This window comes from Psittacula echo (assembly GCF_963264785.1).
Source record: "Psittacula echo genome assembly, chromosome: 5".
Taxonomy (NCBI): domain Eukaryota; kingdom Metazoa; phylum Chordata; class Aves; order Psittaciformes; family Psittacidae; genus Psittacula; species Psittacula echo.
In genome coordinates, this window is record NC_137739.1 from 13,143,809 (window position 1) to 13,162,147 (window position 18,339).

The 18,339-nt window shown below is 36.5% G+C and overlaps 1 protein-coding gene across 2 annotated transcripts in view; it reads left to right on the forward strand.

Moving 5' to 3' along the window:
• Window positions 1–18,339, forward strand: part of RBFOX1 (RNA binding fox-1 homolog 1) — a gene marked incomplete at both ends in the record, with an annotated part of 1,305,905 nt that overhangs the window by 891,381 nt on the left and 396,185 nt on the right. For both annotated transcript variants that reach the window (XM_080617596.1, XM_080617593.1), the window contains one exon: window positions 8,824–8,865. In XM_080617596.1, coding sequence (XP_080473722.1) covers window positions 8,824–8,865 — 42 coding nt within the window. The remainder of the gene's footprint in view (window positions 1–8,823; window positions 8,866–18,339) is intronic.

Genomic DNA, 18,339 nt, shown 5'->3' on the forward strand with positions numbered 1-18,339 from the left:
GTGGAAGCAGGAGAAGTGTTAGCAGGGTCTTGTCACATTTCTGGAGTTCTCTGAACTGTGGTGAGTCTGTGAGCATTTTTCTAAGTGCAAGGATCTGGGGTTGTTATTCAGATGGTTTCCAGAGGACTTGAACCCTTCCTTACATCTCTAAACATAAAATGACTCATTTCAGTAGAGTTCCTCTGCAGTTCTGTTGCAGTAAGTAAGAACAAAGTACTGCCTTTGATGTGTAAGATTTACAGTACAAATCAGAAACAGAAAAGGATTTTTACATGTTGTACCAGTACCAAGAGCTTTGAAAAGTGAGTCTTTTGTGGCTCTAAGAGCTAAATGTTGCACTTGCATGTACAACCCAATTTTTCACTGAGTAACTTTACCTAAGTTGTAAAAAATTATCTAAGAAGTTCCTTATGACATGTTTGGTCTTACAGCTCATGAAGTATCTGCCTGCAGTTTCTTCTGGCTCAAGCATCTTGCACTTGCAAAAATGGTCAGATATGGTGACAAGGGGTGTGCAGCTCAGCATGGGTTGAGCTCAAGCACCACTGCAAGAACAGCTCTCGCTGTGGCTGTACACGGTTTTGGTGACTGATTCGTTCAGTCAGAACTAAAGAAAATACATTTCCTGCTTGGGCTATATTTGTTGAGCATCACACACAGAGTGGTATGAAGTTCTCTCTCTAAACTTCCTGAAAGCATGATGCCTCCATGCCTCTGCTATGCCCTAGAAAAAGTGTATCACCTGAGGGGCCCACAATGTGGTAAATTGGTGCAGTTAAAGACAACCTTTGCTTCACTCGAAAGATTTATTACAAAAAAATAAGTGTGACAAAGGATACGTTTGTGTTTAGATTTGTGATTTCTGTGCGTGCAAACACAGAACTTGTCATTGCAGTCCCTGTGCAGTGGGATGATTTAAGACATTAATAACATTTAGATACATACTTTCTATTGAAAATGTCTGCAGATTCTAATGATTGATTTGCATCTTGCATATATCTCCTGCAATTCTCTTCCAAGAGCTGAAGATAAGTAGCACATGCATGTTGCATGAACAGTGACATTATCCACCAAAATGTCAAGCTTTAGGTAGAGTGATACATGGGAACAGACTATAATTTTTAAGGAATTTACTTCATGGTGTTCACCTTTTCCTGCAGTCAGATTTTATTGACAAGAATATCTGTATAAAGTACTTATAATTGTATAGATATGGATTATTTCTTAGTAACAAGGTTTACACTTTGCACACAAAACCTGCTTGTACCAGAAGTTCTCACGTGGTTAAGAAACAAAACCCAAACCAACCAAATACTAATAGCTTGACCAACCAACCAAGTTAACTACTGTAGCATTTTAGGATACTGTTAATTAACTCTCGGTTAAATGCAGTTGTAGAATTTAAGTTGTTGTTAAAAATTCTAAGGATTTTTTTTATTTTATCTGCAGATGAGTACAATCAGTTGTCCAGGTAAATTTACTGATGATTAATTTATTATGTTAATGCTGCAGAATGATATTTTTATTTTTGGATATTTTTATTTTTGGATCGTTTCATGATAATTGAACTATTTTATATATGTAAAAAACTGTGTACATACACATGGGGATTTTTTCCTTTATAACACTCTAAAAAGTAATTTTATAATTGGGAAAAGAGTAACTCTTGAGGAAAGATTCAAAGTTTGGATCTCTGTCAGTTCATTGGCTTCTTGCTGACCTGGCAATATCCTCTTTCTCAGAACAGTTCCTTCTCTAATGGCCTCTTCAGCCAGTAATGTGGACCTTCCAGATAAAAGCTGTGGTTTGGGGTTTTTTTGTAATTTGTCAAGCATCAGTGACTGAATGAACTTGACTTATTTTTATCAGCACACAAGCACAGCAAGTAGCCTTCCAGATGTTTACAGATAACACACAGGCGATGTCTATAGTAGCAATTTGTAACATAACTAGCTTGGGTAATTGTCTGAAAATCCATGCCTGTCTCCAGTGATATCCTCATTGTCAGTCTTGTATTCACCCCTCCTCCTTGAAGTGTCTTGCAGAGTTATCTGCAGTTAGTGTAACTGGCACGTTGAAAGAGTAGCGTTCAAAGTCTTCTGTGTTCAAAGTGTAAGAAACTGCTATGCAAAATGGAAGTTTTACTAAAACCTTATCTTAATTTTATTGTATGTTCTTGGTCTGTAGTTTTTAGTCATCTCTATTGATTATCTTTACTTCAGGAAATCTACTGTGCAGCATATTGGGTCTTTGCCTTCTGTATGTGTTGCAGACCATTAGAATTCATTCTGATAGCTGGTAGAAGTACCTGATACTCAAATATTAATTAGTATATCTTCATTCTATATTTACACCAGCTTCAGAGTTTATCACTGAAATGGTATTCATGCCATTGTCTGCAATTTTTTTTTAATTTTTTTTTCTGGATAGGTACTTCAAGGACACAGACTTAAGACCCATTTTCCAAAAGTCAGAATAATTTACAAGAGTAAATTCTTGTAATAACAATATACTTATGAAAGAAAAATGATTTATGCTGCACTAAATAGTGTAATACATCTATTACGCCAAGGCTGGCCTGGTAGTGGTTGCATTCCAAGATAACATACTTTTAATTCTATACTGCTTGTTGCTTTAATATCACAGTATTTTTAATTACGTTTTTCATAGTGTTCATTTATTCTTTTTAGTACAGTTTCTTTGCCTTCTGATTATTCCTCATAATACTTTTTGTGTTATGCAGGGAAATTAAATAAAATGCGCTACAGCCAGTCTTTTATGTGTAAAAGGAGCATATGTTTGAATACTAAAGATAGAGAATTTCTCATGGGATTGTTCCATGCAGAGGTTAATACATGCAGAGCATGCATACAGAATTTAATTTTGAGGCTTTACCACACAAGTGTTTTTCTAGAATGGTACTTGCAAAAAATACTTTCTTGGGGAACTTTTTCCTCATTATTATGAGAGTTATTGCAAAAGAGTTTCCAGTATTAAATTTCCAGTAACACCAGCACCTTAATTGTCAAGGGTTAATCACATACTGTAGATGCAAAATAAACATAAGGCTCTTCTTCCCTTCATGATACTTGTCAGAAGGGCATACCAGAGATGCACAGTTCCTAAACTTTTGAGAAAAATCAGGGAAACACAGAATAGGATACAAGGCAAGAATGTGGGAAAAGCTGTGGTGCTGGCTGGTGTTCTGCCACCCTGCAGGGGTGGCATTTACTTAAAGGGGTGTCAGAAAATGAAGAGCTTCGAGGCTGTGCTGCAGCAGTATAGGTTTTCTTGAATACACTCAGGGAACCAAAGGCAAGCTCAGTGACATAGTGATCTCTCTGACCTGCAGCAGATGTTAGGCATACAGCTAAGGCTATTAAAAATAAATAAATAAACCACACAAAGCCAAAACCAGAAACACCCAACCCTCCAAAAACTGTGTGTGTCAGGTAGCAGTGTCGGTCAAGCAGTGTAGATCATCTAGCTGAAAAAACACGTCTTAGTGTGAAATCAAGAAATTGATTAAAGGAGCCATTTTCCATAAGGCAGTAATTGCCCACAAACTGTTTTATTATATCAGGTTTTTTTACACTGTTTCTATTATTTTTTTTATATTTTCTACTTTTTTTGCCTCAATAAAATTGTCTTCTTTGGAATATTTTGCTAATTTGAGAGTAAGAAGAAAAGGAAAGAGAGAAATGCCTATGAAACATAGATTATTTTTTATGGAAGATGAGATGGTATCCATTTACATTTGCAGCTTTACAAGGATTGTAGCAGTAGGCTCTTTTTCTTTTTCTTTTTTTTTTCTTTTTTTTTTTTTTGATGGAAATGCTTAATCTGAGATCAATGGGCCATAATAATTACCTGTTTCTTCCAGTAGAAATAAACCCACTTGTATGTGACACTTGAAACTTTAACTCTGCTTAGCATTACGGACTCAATTGTAGACAGTTCTTCACCCAAATATATTTATGACAGCAGTGCTAGTCGATACACAATACCAAGCCAAGGGCATTGGAGAATAAATCAGTCCCTCTAGCTACTGCTATAGCACAGTAAATGATGGTTGTAATAAAACCCTATGAAATTAAAATTCTGGGCATCCAAACACAAATACCTAGCCAGGAGAAACCTGAAGCTCTCTCTTCTGGAAACATTTGCATAGATACATACACTTGCTACCCCTTCGCAAAGGTAACACAGTGTACACAAATAGTGTATAGGTTTTCAGCACTGTCTCATCTCATGAGACTCTCTTCAACATTTTGGGCTTCCAGGAGTCATATGTAGAACAAAATGTAAGCAGCTCATAGAAGAGGGTGGTCCCAGTTATTCCTTGAGGAATAAATATTCTTGATTTTATGTTTGAAAGCATCTTCATGATGCTGTAAGTCACTACCAAATGCTTCCTCCTCTTCCAGTTCAAATCATCCTGTATGTTCATGCAGTTACTGACATTAGTAATGCATCTTCTGTGTTTGAGTACCTCAGGCTGTAATTTGCAGTACTGAGCTCTTGGGATGGACAATATTTCATTTCTCTTTGGGGTTTTCACATGAAGTACATGAAGGCCATTTTAAATAAATACACAACATTATACATTTATGTACAAGCCCATACCCTCTCTGTATATTAAATAACTTGAAGCATCATTTCTTTTGAATTCTGTAGGACAATGAGATAATGAAAACCAGTATGCAGTAAAGTCATGCAAGGATAGTGACAGTTTCCACATGAAATACACCAGAAGCAGTGTAAAGGGTATCTCTTTGTGTATCACAGCATTTTTGTGCAACATGGCAAAGAAAACACCCAAGCATTTAATTTTTGAGAGAAGACTTTTACTGTCAGATGAGTATCTAATGAGAGAAAACACCAAAAAATGGATTTTGTAAATAGTATGAAATGGTATAGACTGTCTCATAGTCACCTACTGATAATACAACTAGTGCAACTGTTATGGAGTCATCTGGTTTTATTTCAGCTATTAAATCTAAGTATGAATGAGGAGACTTCAATCAGATGAATAAGTGACTCCTGATCGTGAAATTAAGTTCTGGTAAAAACCCTGTGACTGAGCACCACCAGGTCTGGCATCTGGCTTGTGCTCTACAGCCCATCTGTAGGTATTAACTGTAAACTCTGCCTTTCCAAATGAAAACAAGCATATTGTTACCCTTCAGGTAATCGTATTTGCATTGTCTTATTTGAGGTGGAGGAACAAAGACAAAAATGCTGGAGGGCCTTTCCTAGAACCAGTGTTGGAGCAGGTGGCTTAAGCTGCCAAGAAAATCACGGATAAGTAACTCCCGTATGAGTGCTCACTGGAAACAGGATGGCTTCATACAACACTTTTTCAGAACACAGTCTAAGTGTGTTTACCACAGTGTTTGTTTCTGATAAACTATCTAGAATATAAAAGACGTTAGAAATTTGCTGGCTGTTTTTCAGCCACTGGGGCTGTGCTTCATTTCAAATTACTTTCTCAATCCTGAAAGAATTTTGAATTTGTTAATGCAAAACAAATACTTGGGAATTTTGTACTGCAACAAAAATACTTTTTCTTTCACATTTTAAGCACAGTCTTTCTGTAAATAACTCTGTCATCATCATATTATTCTCTTTGCCACATCACCTAAACGCTTTATCTAAAATGATGCTTAAAAAACCTGACAGCAAAAAAACCTCCCCAGGTGGCTGGACTATTAGTATTCCTTATCAGCTTGAGTAACTGCTGTTCTCTCAGTCTGTCTATTATATCTGTAGATGGCTCCTATTTTCTCTTCGTGTTTCAGTTGCTTTAGGACTAGGGCTTGCATGTCCTTATAGAGAGTTGGATGGCTGATAAATACATTTAAAAGATCTTAAATCTCCCACCTGCTACTTTTATTTGAACAAAAACATACTTCCTGTTCTAGTCCTGTTCATGAACTCATCACACAAGGACACCAGGAGTTTGCACAGTATTTCCAAAGGATCTTTTTCTGTTTAAAATGATGGAGCATTACAGCATGAGTGTCTTGTAAGGCTCTTGTCTTATGAAAAGACCTGTAGTCTTGAACTATTATTCAGATTCTTTGAAATTTTTTCCTTGATGAAATACTTTAAAGAGAATCAGTATTTGAGGCATTCTTCCACTAAAATCTAGTATGTGAGAGCTTGACATGATGACATTCAACATATTGACCAAGTTCTTCATGCAGTCTTGAACTAAAAGAAATAAATAGTTCATTGAATCACTGAAGTGTTTCAGTCCAGAGTTCAGTTCAGAGGCATAACAAAGTAAACTCAGGATAGAGAAGTGATGTATTTAAAATTGCAGGATATGCACAAGGTTTGCTTCTAGGGTCTCTTGATCATTAATTAAATATATTATGGCTTTCAGTTTTTCTCATTTCTCTGTACAGGTTTGCATACTGTAAATGCATTATTTATGTTTTCCCTTAAGTGCTTAGTGTGCTGCCAGGATGTTTCTCTTTAGACTGGCACAGACAGTGGAAAAGACAAAAGGAGAAAGCACATTTGGCACTGGTTAGCTGCACAAAAAGCCACTTGTGCCCTAATGAGCCTTTAAGATGTACTTTAATAAACTTGAGCTGATAAATAGATAGAGGGACAGGCAGATGGCATCATGGTTTGAACTATGAAAAATATTTTTTCATTAAGGTAGGTTTTGTTTGTTTCAGTTTTTTCGTTTTTATTCTCATCCTACTAATGCGTTAGCACTACACCTTGCTGCTTTTGCTCTGGAAAGCTTTTAGTATGCAGCGTGATGGGGAGGTATCTACATGCAAGTTCTCTCTGTGAGGGAAGAAATCACTCAAATGGGTTTTGTTATTATAGTTAAACCAGAAGCTTTGCAATCAGCCATTTGCTGAACTTCGCACAAAGGAGATTGCCACCATTGGTGTTGTACTGGTCCTGCATATCGGCCCTGCTGTCTCCTGACGTTCCTTTTAGTAAACTGAACACCACAGATGTCGTGTTAGATTGAGTAAAAAATGTATTTTAAAGTACAACTCTGCTATTCATATGAAAGCTGTTTGTTTTAAAATAAATTCAAGGTTTTATTCTATTTGTTTTGTGGCCAGGTGTGGTGTAGCAGTTGGATGTTAGGCCACAGTCACCCTCTACTAACTTGTGCATCTTGGTTCTTACTCACTTATTGCCTCTCTATTATATTTTCCCTCTGTTCATGAATAGTTATTTTTAAATTTAACATTTCCTGTTCTGGTCTCTCTGGTATTTGTCAATTTTATGTTTAAAATGACAGTAGAAGATAGCCTAATATATGACTAATTAAAACACAGAATTAATTATCTGCTTAAATAGTCAGTAACTTGCTCCACTGTACAAATGTGATGTACTTTTTTTTGTTAGTTTATCCAAATTCTACCTTCCATTCTGATATGCCACACCAGCACTGCCCATTTTTGAAACAGTGTGCAAGTGACAGTCACTTTAGCTGTTACTCTTTAAGGTCAAATTGTAAATAGACCTATGCTGAACTCCTACACCTCTTGTTCCATGCCAGAGAACTTCAAGTGATGTACCAGGAGAGCATCTGTTTCCGTTAGATTGGTATTTGCATACAGGGACTTTGTTGTAATACTTCTGCTATATATAGATAGAAGGTTTAGCTTGTAACTTATTTATTAGGACTGTGGAAAAACAGGCTGACAGTTTTATTTTAAGTCACCTAACTTTGCCTGAGAAGTTCCCATTTTCATCATCTTAACAGTAAAAATATCTCATACAAGTGGGTCATGGTTCATGTTTTAACTTTTTTGTAAGTGCAAAGTAGTGAAAAATGTACTCTGAATCTCTGAAAATATCCTTAGAAAACATTGCATCAGATTTCTTTTTCATGTTTTATGAACTGTTTGCCATGCACATTAATTACAGAAATAGCAGTGATTACATTTTCAACACGACACTCACTAAAATGATTCTAAAAGTCCTCTCAAAGTATTTAACTTTAAAAACAAAACAAAAATCAGCCAAGAAATCTTCTCACCACAGGCTGGACGCATCAACATCAGTGCCTTCTTGAGCACCTAGCAAAGCTTTTTTTGTTGCTCAGGTGGTCCTGGTGACAGGGTCGAGCTAGAAAGCAAGCTGGGAGCTGTGTATCTCTGTGCTGCTGCTGGCTTACGTGAGCCCTTCCCGGAGGAGCCTCATTCTGTTTGGTGGAGTGGTGACTGCACAAATTGTGTTGCCATTGACCAATAGCTCATTTCTGCTGTCACTTGGTAGTGAGCTCTTGCTCAGCAACAAGCTCTCACAATCCAAGAGTTTTCATACACCTGGCAGAACATAGCTGTATGGAAAAAATATCCATTGGAATCAAGTCATCTTCAGTGTTTATACCAGATCAGAACTGGAAGTTGTCAGAAAAATGTATTTTGTAACTTCTTGAAGTTTCTGAACCTTTATTTCTAAGGTGTACTGTGAATATATTGTGACATCTTAGTAGTGGGATGTTCAGAAATGTAACACAGACTTGCAATAGAAAAAGTAGAAAGCTGCTTCCTGAACTGCCAGTGAGATGTTTAAAATGTCAAAAAAGCTTTTGTACTTCAGACTTGTGGTGGGTTCTGGTGTTTATTTCCTTTCAACCTGTGTAGATTTAAAATAATAAGCAATATTTTTTTTGCAGTAATTATTCTATTTAGATCCACAACTCAGTACTGTGTTTAAACTTCTGGCTATGTTTCTGCTATTTATTTTGTAAGCTACGTAGCCCTGGCAGCTTTGTTGTGGTAAGAAGGCTATGCTTTCAGAGTTACTTTGGTTTTTTTCTTTTTTCTCCTGTAGAGTTCAAAACAACAGATGAGTTGTGAAAGAGAACAACTAAGGGTAAGTGCAATGATATGCAAAATGTTCTGTTTCTTTAAAACATAAGCAGGATCTAGTTTGTGCCATTGACAGATGGATTATTTTATTTAAGAGGAACATATTTAGCTCATTTGTTGCTTGTTGGTAAATACTGTACCTATCTCAATGTAGAAGAGTTACGGTAGATACAGCTTTTTCTTCCATAATTTAGTGAGATTTGGCAGTAAATACTTCTTTTCAGGAGCACTCAGCATGCTCTTCTTATGCACAACGTGAAGATTTAGTGGTGGTAAATGTCACTTCTCAGACTTTCTCCACTATCAGATTGTTTCAGATAGGAAGGTGCTATCCTTTGGATTTTTTTGTAGTATGAGTGCTGTCAGAAAGAAGGAATGTAATGGAACTGTCAGAAAAGGTCCAAGTATTTTAGTGTGCATGTTGTGTACAATCTGTAAACAGGATGGAGCTCCTGGACCAGGTTGCTGACCTTTGTTTTCCCCTTTTCCTATGTTAAAGTGACAGTGTTTTCAGCAGGTTTTAATTCTTTCTGCCTTTGAATTCTACATATGCTACAGATCTGCAGATGCTTTTTCATCACAGGTATTGCCTTGTTCAGCTGATTGATTCTAGTATTTGTTTTGGAAAGGCAAAAGAGTTTTTATTAATTAAAAAAATAAAGAGAAGCCAAGTGTTACTCATACCACGTAATGGGTATTTTTTTTGAAATCCCATATGCAAGTAGAGAGGGAGAGGCAGGCCTCAAGGAAGTGTAAGGCTTTATGCAAACAAAAGCATTATTGGAAATAGAAAAAACACTTTTTGTTTGCAGTTTACTAACCATCAGTAGTGCCTGCATGACTTGCAAGTATAAAAAATGTAGTCTTAAGTTGCACAGTGTTACTGAAAATTCAGCAGTTCATTATATTAACTTCATCAACATACCTAGATACTTCAGCTGGTCTTCACTGTATTTGCAGTGGGATTTTTGATAAATAAGTTATGCAAGAATGATGCATCACATATTGTCCTTGATTCTTGCTGATGTGTGACTGCATTGCTATTGTACTGAAGCTTTGTTCTATCGGTTGTAATGTCTCAACAGAGCAGTTGTCAAAGTTAAAATATTGCAATAGTACCCAAAGGACAATCTTTCCAAGAGGTAGCATGACAACAAAGAAAGTTTTCATTTGATTTTATTGTTTTTATTAAGTTTTCTCGTTTGAATGAATGAAAACATTGTTTTGAAATATAATGGAAGGAGACCTCCAGCTCTTTCTTCAAGTAAATATTTAATTTTTCAAAGTGATTTCTCTAAGTAGTGGGTAACATGTGGTACAGTAAAACTTCCATGTGTCTTTCTATTCCTGTATTACATATTTAGATATAAACAGGAGCTCAGTGGTTATGATGCCTTTGTGTCACATCAAAATGGGATTTTTCATGACAACTTTGGAAAAAACCACATCTCTAAGCTACCAAGATTAGACACATCTCTTTCCACTGCTGCTGTTGTGTTCCTGTTACATGAAATACAATAAGCAGTGTAAACTCCATTCTGAGGCTGGGGCACAATGAAAGCAGTCACCACCCCAGAGTTAGAGCTTGGCTGAGTTACAAAAACTGCAGCCACCAAGAAGTCTCACAGAGACAGGTACAGTGAAAGCACCAATCACATTGCCAGGCATGGGAGAGCTGTTCCCTTCCCCTGCCTGGTCTTCAAACACCAAGACCTTTACCAGTGTTCAGAATGTATTCTAGTTTACAACAGCCCATCTGCTGTGACAAAAGGTCACGCTGAAATTGTGATATACTGTGTGGAGATGTTTTGGTCACACAGTTCAGTGCTGCCACCTTTGACTCTTCTTAGTCCTGCTATGAACAGCCCCCTGCTGCCATGTTCTGCACCTTCAGCACTCTCAGAGTGGAACTTGACCATTCTGTCACTTTTAGGTTGGCTCCCTTACTGAGCAGTGCTATTAAAAAATGTTTAATTGGCTGAATTACATTTTTCAGGCCTGCAAGATTTTCTTTTGGGGTTTGTGACCTACCTTGAGTGCTTGGCTATGAGGCAGTCTGTTCAGAGCAAAATATTGTTTCATCCCAACTGAAGGAATTGAAATGTAACAAGAGAACAGGATTGGAACAACAAAATGCCAACATCCATTTGTGTTTCTGAGCTGAGTTAAAGCTAGATTACCTGTAGATCATCTAATAGTATAACAGCAATGATCTGTTATAAAATCCTAGAATGGTTATCTCCCGCTGTGCTTGCTCAGTGTAAGATGACAATCTGTCTGCCACTCTCCTTTTCTGATTCTCCAGTCATTCCTTAATCTACAAGTTCTGAAGAAGTTCCAAAAGAAAGGTGCTTTAAGAAAGGTTTGCTTAAAGCATAACAGTTCACATAATTAAACATTGTGTTGCTATAGAAAGAAGTAAGTAAATCTTACTATAACTATTGATTCAGGCATTTCTCACCTCTTCACTGGCCTTTAAATTCTAAACGCAAAGCAAATACTCACCATTCTGAAATAAAGTGTTTAGAGTAATGAAACTCTTATCCATAGTGTATATACAATTGTAATATAATGTTTATTGTAATACATTTTATTACAATGAATGATAATTCTAACAGTTAAGGAAGTCTGTATATTTTAACCCTTTTCTGCTCCAACGTCAAAAATGATAGTGACTGAAAGTTGGGAACTTGGCTTGCTAACCTGATAAAACTTCCAGATAGACATTAGTATTTCTACCTGAATTATTTAAATGAGACTAATGAGAATTCATACAGAAAGCTATGGGAATTTCATCTGCAGCACAGCTGGTTGGGGTTTTTTGTTTTCCTCCATCTGGATATATAACACAAGCTGACTTTGATATATTTCCATCCAATACAAAAACAAAAAATTGAAAACATTAAAGCCATTTTTTTCAAGTTTTCCTTTTTCTTGGAAATGATTTTCATTGACAGGTGCTGCCTTGCACCTTTTTTTTTTTTTTTTTCCCCCTCTATATTTTTGTACTTTCTTTACTTTTTCTAGTCTGGCTTCATTTAAATTAAGTTGTACTAAAAAAACTAGTGGTGTGTTATTAATGGAGAGTTGACTCAGCATCACTCTCTCCAGGTCCATCCACCCATTGCTCTTTGTCAGTATTTCCTTTCAAGAAGATAATAATACTGTTTAGTCCTCCTCAGTCTGTTTTGTATTAAATCCTGATTTATGTATCTCCTCTTGGACAGATATACCCTATCCTCTTCTCTGATTCTTTCCTAGTGCCACTTGCTGTTTTATGAGTTGCTGTCTAGAGCTTAACAGAATTGTCATTCTGATGCATTATAAATGACCTGCAAAGACACAGAACTCACAGCTTGCTCAAAATCACTTAAAAACACTTTTCTCATATTTAGGTCTGAAAAACAGACTTTGAAACATGAATGATCCAGGTTATTTAAGGCTGTGACAAATATCAGGATACCAGCCATAGGTAGAAATAAGCTGTAGTATGTGAAGCTATAAACAAAAATGTAGTGACAGCCTCAGAAGTCTGCCTACTGCTTCCACTGAACCTTCCTTACTTCCTTTGACTTTAACTTGGGATTTCAGGTTTTTTTATCATAGCCTAAGAACATTATATAAACTTACAGGCTAACTTAAACCTTACAGAGCCTTGCCCAACCTTCCTTTCAAATAAGAAGTCATGGTTTTGCTTTATCACCTCAATGTAATATTTTAAAGTGAACTTCAGTATCTGTATTTACATGTGTGAGTTTTGCTATATAAGCTGGTGCCTTTGGTCCTTCTGCAGCAATATTTGATGAGCTCTCTAAGGTGGGCATAGAGCAGCTTTAAATTTTAATGTTGGGAGGGTTTATAAATGTTCCTGTGAATACCAATAAAATCTAATGGTAAATGGTGTGATTAACTTCCTTGATCTGAAATTTTAAGTGACCTAGTTGTTGCTCTAATTAACAGCTTCTTTCATATACACTTATCAAGATGCATTAAATGCAGCCAGAATTCCTTCTGTGCTCTGAATTATGGGAAGGGCAGAGCCTTACTATCATCTTGCATTTAATATCAACCTTTTTTTTTTTTTTTTTTTTTTTTTTTTGTAGTATCCTAATTTTCAAGTAGACAAAAAGAAGTTTTGCATACAGTATCATTCTGTTTGTCTTGTCTTTTATATGGTCAATTAAATAAGCTGCAACATGTAGCCAAAAATGTATGAAAGTTATGCTAGGTAGAAGGAGCAAAAGCAAATGCATTAAGCAGCCATAATCCTGCAGTGTTTAGCTTTCTTTGTGTCTTTGTTCAGTGCATTAATTCATCAGGTTGCACAGTGCTTAGCTGTGTAGATGGGGTTTTTGGAAAATTCGTGAAGAAAACTTGTGAAGCTCATCTCTGTGGTGCTAGCTTTCTCCAGTTATCTGAATAATCCATTGATAGTTTTTGTGTACTGTATTCTTCTCATGCACTAAGGAGATAAGTTGGGATTCAGTGTCAGATGCTATTTTTTTAAGCAGTTTGAGCCAAGGGGGAAAAAAAGAAAAAAAAAACAACTGGAGAGAGGAAGAGAATCCAAGTGCAAAGTAACTTGTGAAGTAGATGCTATTTTTGAGCATTTTCTGAAATAATTTTTGATTTTGATAGCATAGCAGAACATAGGTGGTGGCTGGCCAAAAAAATTGTGCTTTTGATCTCAACCTCTTCCCTCACTGGACTGGAGTAAAGGAAAGGTATGTAACTTTGTTTCATTAGTCAGGTAGCAGAAAGCAAGACACTAATTCATAGTGCTGCTGCAGAAGTTAGCAGCTAGTTCTGACCATTAAGAAAAGTTTCATTGTTTTTCTCTTCCTTCTGAAAATCTCTTGGTACACATTTACGAACAGTGTGTGTACATCTTGCTTGGAAAAGTAATCAGGAACCACATAGGATTATACATTCATCTCCTAAAGGAAAAGGTTTAAAAAGGGAAAAGCTAAGATATACTAGTAGAATTGGATCAATCCAATGTGTGTTTACTACTCATCCTTTTCTTAGGAGTCCATGTACGTTATGCTGCACTTGACAAACTAGACAAGTGGCATAAAATGGCACTTCTTCAGTTTCTATAGTTATTCTTGCAGTGAGCTAGGTGTCATCATCTATATAGGGTGTGGTGAACATATAGGTAGGTGAAATTAATAAGAAGGCATTGTATTTTTGGCTTCTCTGTATTACAGACTTGACATGAAATCAGAGTAATCATGGTCACCGTGTTACAAACAACATTCCCAGTGGTTCCATAAAGAATAATTCACAGCACAGTTTTTGGGGGAGAAAAAAAAATTACTGGAACTGAGATCTAAAGAAGAATAAAAGGATTTTAAATAGTCCAACGAACTTGGGGAGGGGGGCTAATAACAGTGTTCTGATTTCATGTAAATTTTCATCTAGCTTGAAATTAATGTGTGGAAAAAAAAAAAAAAAAAGGGGGCAACTAAATGGATGTTGTAAAACTTAATTTGCTGATAGTTCTGATGTATTTTAGGAGCCTTCCTAAGCATAGCTTCTTAAGATAACACTGGCCTCCAATTTGTTGTTTAATAATCATGGTGATTATTAAAAAATTATAACAATGTCTAGGCAATGAAAATTATGATGGGTCATGTTTCATAGAATCACAGAATAGTTTGGGCTGGAAGGGACCTTCAAAGGTTATCTAGTCCAGCCACCCTGCAATGAGCAGGGACGTCTTCAATTAGGTAAAGGTCATCTGAAGTGACATAGCTGCTCACCACAAGGATGCTGTTATCCTCTTAAAATGCTGACTGTTAATAATGTGGTCCTTTGATCAAGAGAAGAAAGAATGCTTGCAGGTACTTCCCTTTGCTGAATAGTGATGGTGTCACTCATTTCAGGTTTCTTTTAAATTCTTTCACGAAGAGTGAAGAAGCCTTTTAGGTATTTTCCTTGTCTTTGCTGATGATGGAATACTGTTCAGAAAATCTTCCATTCCTTTCCTGATGTTGTTTTGGCATCTCTGTCTTGGGAAGAGTAGCCAGAGGATTTTCTATTGCTCAAGCACTGCTTTCTCTTGCATTCAACTTTGATTTTTGCACAGTCAAGTATTTTCTCAGTATGGTGCTTCAAAATTGCTGAAACTGAAGAGTTACAGTAATATTTGGTATGGCTGAAGCAATGTTTTCAGTAACAGCCTGTCCATTTAGTATGACAGATTCGGTCTAGAGCTGCAATGCACTCTATGGAATTTGGCAGCTACTTTATGTATATTTAAGTCATGTTTGTATACAGACAGCCAAGGATAGGGATTTGGTTTGTGAGGCAGTCCACTAAATGTAATCAAGGTGCAGGAAGAGGCCGACTTCTGAAAGAAGTAGATTTAGGTAGCATAAAGGCTACTGAACCAGCACTCAACATGAATTCACTATCCTGGTGCTCTCTTCCTCCTGCTACACAAACATTAGCAGTACACAGTACTGCATCCTCACGATACTTAGGAACAGCTTCTCCATTTAGAACAGCAACTTTTGTGCAGACCTTCTGCAATGAATGCATGCAGCTGCTTTTGCAGAGCACTTGCTGTCATCAGTGATGCTGTCCTAGACAGAAAGAAGGATTTTCTTGCATATTTTGTCTTAGTTTTTTTACATTGCTTTTGTAATTTCTCTTTGATCATCTTGAAACGAGATCTTTAAGTGGAAAGCTTTAATGGTGTTTATACTGTCTTGCCTTATTATTTCAGGCACTACTGTTGCTTAGTCAGTTTGACTAGCAAAGATCATAGTCATCTTTAATGTCACACCTAATTCTAGCAGGAAACACTACCCAGTTTACAGTGCAATTTGGGGTTTTTTTTGGTTGGTTGGGTTGGGGTTTTGTGTTTTTCCTAGCTTCTTTCCATGAGGCCTTTCTCGCTTCAGCATGAGGGGTTTTGTGGTTCTGGCTGGGCAGAGCTGTTGGCTTGTGCTACTTTTTTATTATTATTTTTTCACTAGGCTCAAGTGAAAAACCTGAAAAAGCTTTTCAGTTGCAGGTAGATTGTCTGGATTTTTAACATACTCTTTGATCCTTCTGTGTGGTGGATTTCTATTCTCATTTATTCATATACCAAGTGAGTGAGTAACTAGATTATTCAAGGGAACGAGACAGGCGTTGACAGTATTATATTTACTAAAAAAAAAATTACCTCAACAATCCAAATTATGTGGTGTTATAAAGACATATATTCAGTGAGGCACTGATTCCTTGAACTAGTATTGTTTAAAGCAAAAAGAATGAAGGAATATTGATTATAATGTGGAGATCAGGTTCTACTATTGATGATAATGGTCTTTTTATGTTGTGTAAAATCTTTCTAAATCTCACTTGCTTAAACCAGTCAGGCTTAATTCTGTACTAAACCATTTAATTAAGTAGCTGCCAAATTTTTTTAAAGCAGCAAAGTTACAAGGAAGAATAAGTTAATCCCAAACAAAAATGCAGATGCACACGTCAATATTAATATGTACATATATACATATACATTGGGCAGTACTTTTTTTTAATATATTGAATCCATACCAAGTATGGAAGTTTGTTTGTCCAGTTACACTGGCATTTCATCAGCAGAGCAACACATGACATTATGTCAGTACGTGTGGCCTGCCCAGAGAAAAAAGTATTCTGAGTCAAACTAAAAATCAAAAGCAGAAATAACAACCATAGGGAACTGATGATGAATACTCTGCACATCACAATCCTAATATGCCCAATACCTGTCACTGAAGTGGGGCAACTCCTTTGCTCCATGTATATATGCTTGAGAGACGTCTTGTGCCACAGTCTTCCAAGAGAAAAGGGAATAAAACCAAAACAGTTGGCAGGTGCTAAAAGACCATGATAAGAACATGACAAAAGGGAACTGGGACCAACACTACTCAATGTCTTGATAAATGACATTGTGTGATTAAGTGCACCCTCAGCAGTTTACTGATGACACCAAGCTCCGTGGTACAGTTGACATGCTGGAGGGAAACTACGCTGTCCAGAGGGACCTTGACAGCCGTAAGGAGTGGGGTCAGGTGAACTCATGAAGTTCAGTGATGACAAGTGCTAGGTCCTGCACTGGAGTTGGGGCAGTTGCCAGTATCAGTACAGATTTCGGGACAAATTGATTGAGATGGAAGAAATAGTAAGCAGGTATTTTTGTATTCATAGCATGGTGTCTAGAGGATTCATTTTATAAACCAGGAAGATTTTTACCAGAAAGGTAAAAATGCTTTGCTGATTCGTAACATCTTTATTGTTTCTCATCCCTGGAAGAAGTTGACCTTGACTCAGGAATGCTTCCTCACACACACACACATATCTGTTGGCTGTTAGGTATTTCGAAGCTTTGACCATCTATGTTATATTTAAAGACAGTATGGCTTAGACAGGGGAGGGAGATACAAGAACCAAGTACATCATATCACAGCATTTTTCATGCTCCACTGATACTGGAAATTTGAGCCCTTATGTAACAGGGTGTCTACAGATATATTCAAAGTATGTAATCAAATGCCACATAGATTGGAAGTCCGTAGGTAATGAGCAAAAATACAGATATATTGTATTTTTTAGCATTTCTCTTTCCTGGAGTAGTAGTTTCTTCCTTTGAATTCTTAAGATCTTTTTGAGTAAAATATTGAAAGTAAAAAGTGGCCTTCATCTCAAGGTCACTTTCCTACTTGATAGCAGCTGCCCACCAAAGAGCACATAATTAATAGTTTTATTACCTTGATTTAGTAATTTCTTTTGGTTGGTTTTCCCTACATGTTATAGATTACTTTATATGCTATCAGCTCATTTCTTCTGTTTTCCCATTCTGCTGAAGTACTGCTTTCTACAACTGTTTTCATCATTGTTAAAAATCATTTATATAGCACCATAAATTACAGGCACTGTGCAAGCACAGTGTAAGATACCGCCTTTGCCCCAAATAGTTTATGGTTCAGATACACCCTTGATTTCTGGTGGACCTTTTTAACTTAACAGAATGTCTTGAATTTTAAGGTAGATTGCATTAATATTCTGTGTTATTCTCACAGTTTTTCATTATCAAATTATGTTGATCGCAACTATATGCCTCAACTTCTGATTTAGATAACTAATCATTTGTTTACTACTTAGCATAAAGGTATTGTAAACACTTCTTCTTACTAATAATTCTAGACACACATTTATGTGCATAAGCATTTGCATCTAAAAGTTGAAAAAATATTACTAAAATATGAAGAAACTTTTCTAAACTTGTATGTCTCCAAATTATACCATTTATTCACATACTAACATCCGAACCAAGCAGTCATCATGTGCTGACAAAGCCATGCAGTTCTGTTTTGGCAGCAGTGAGCCATGCTTGCTACACACTTTTCAGGTCTAATGGCTACAAAAGAATAATAGTTTCCATGCTCTATTCAGTACATTAAAATTATTACAACTCTGACCCAAAACAATAATTTTTTTT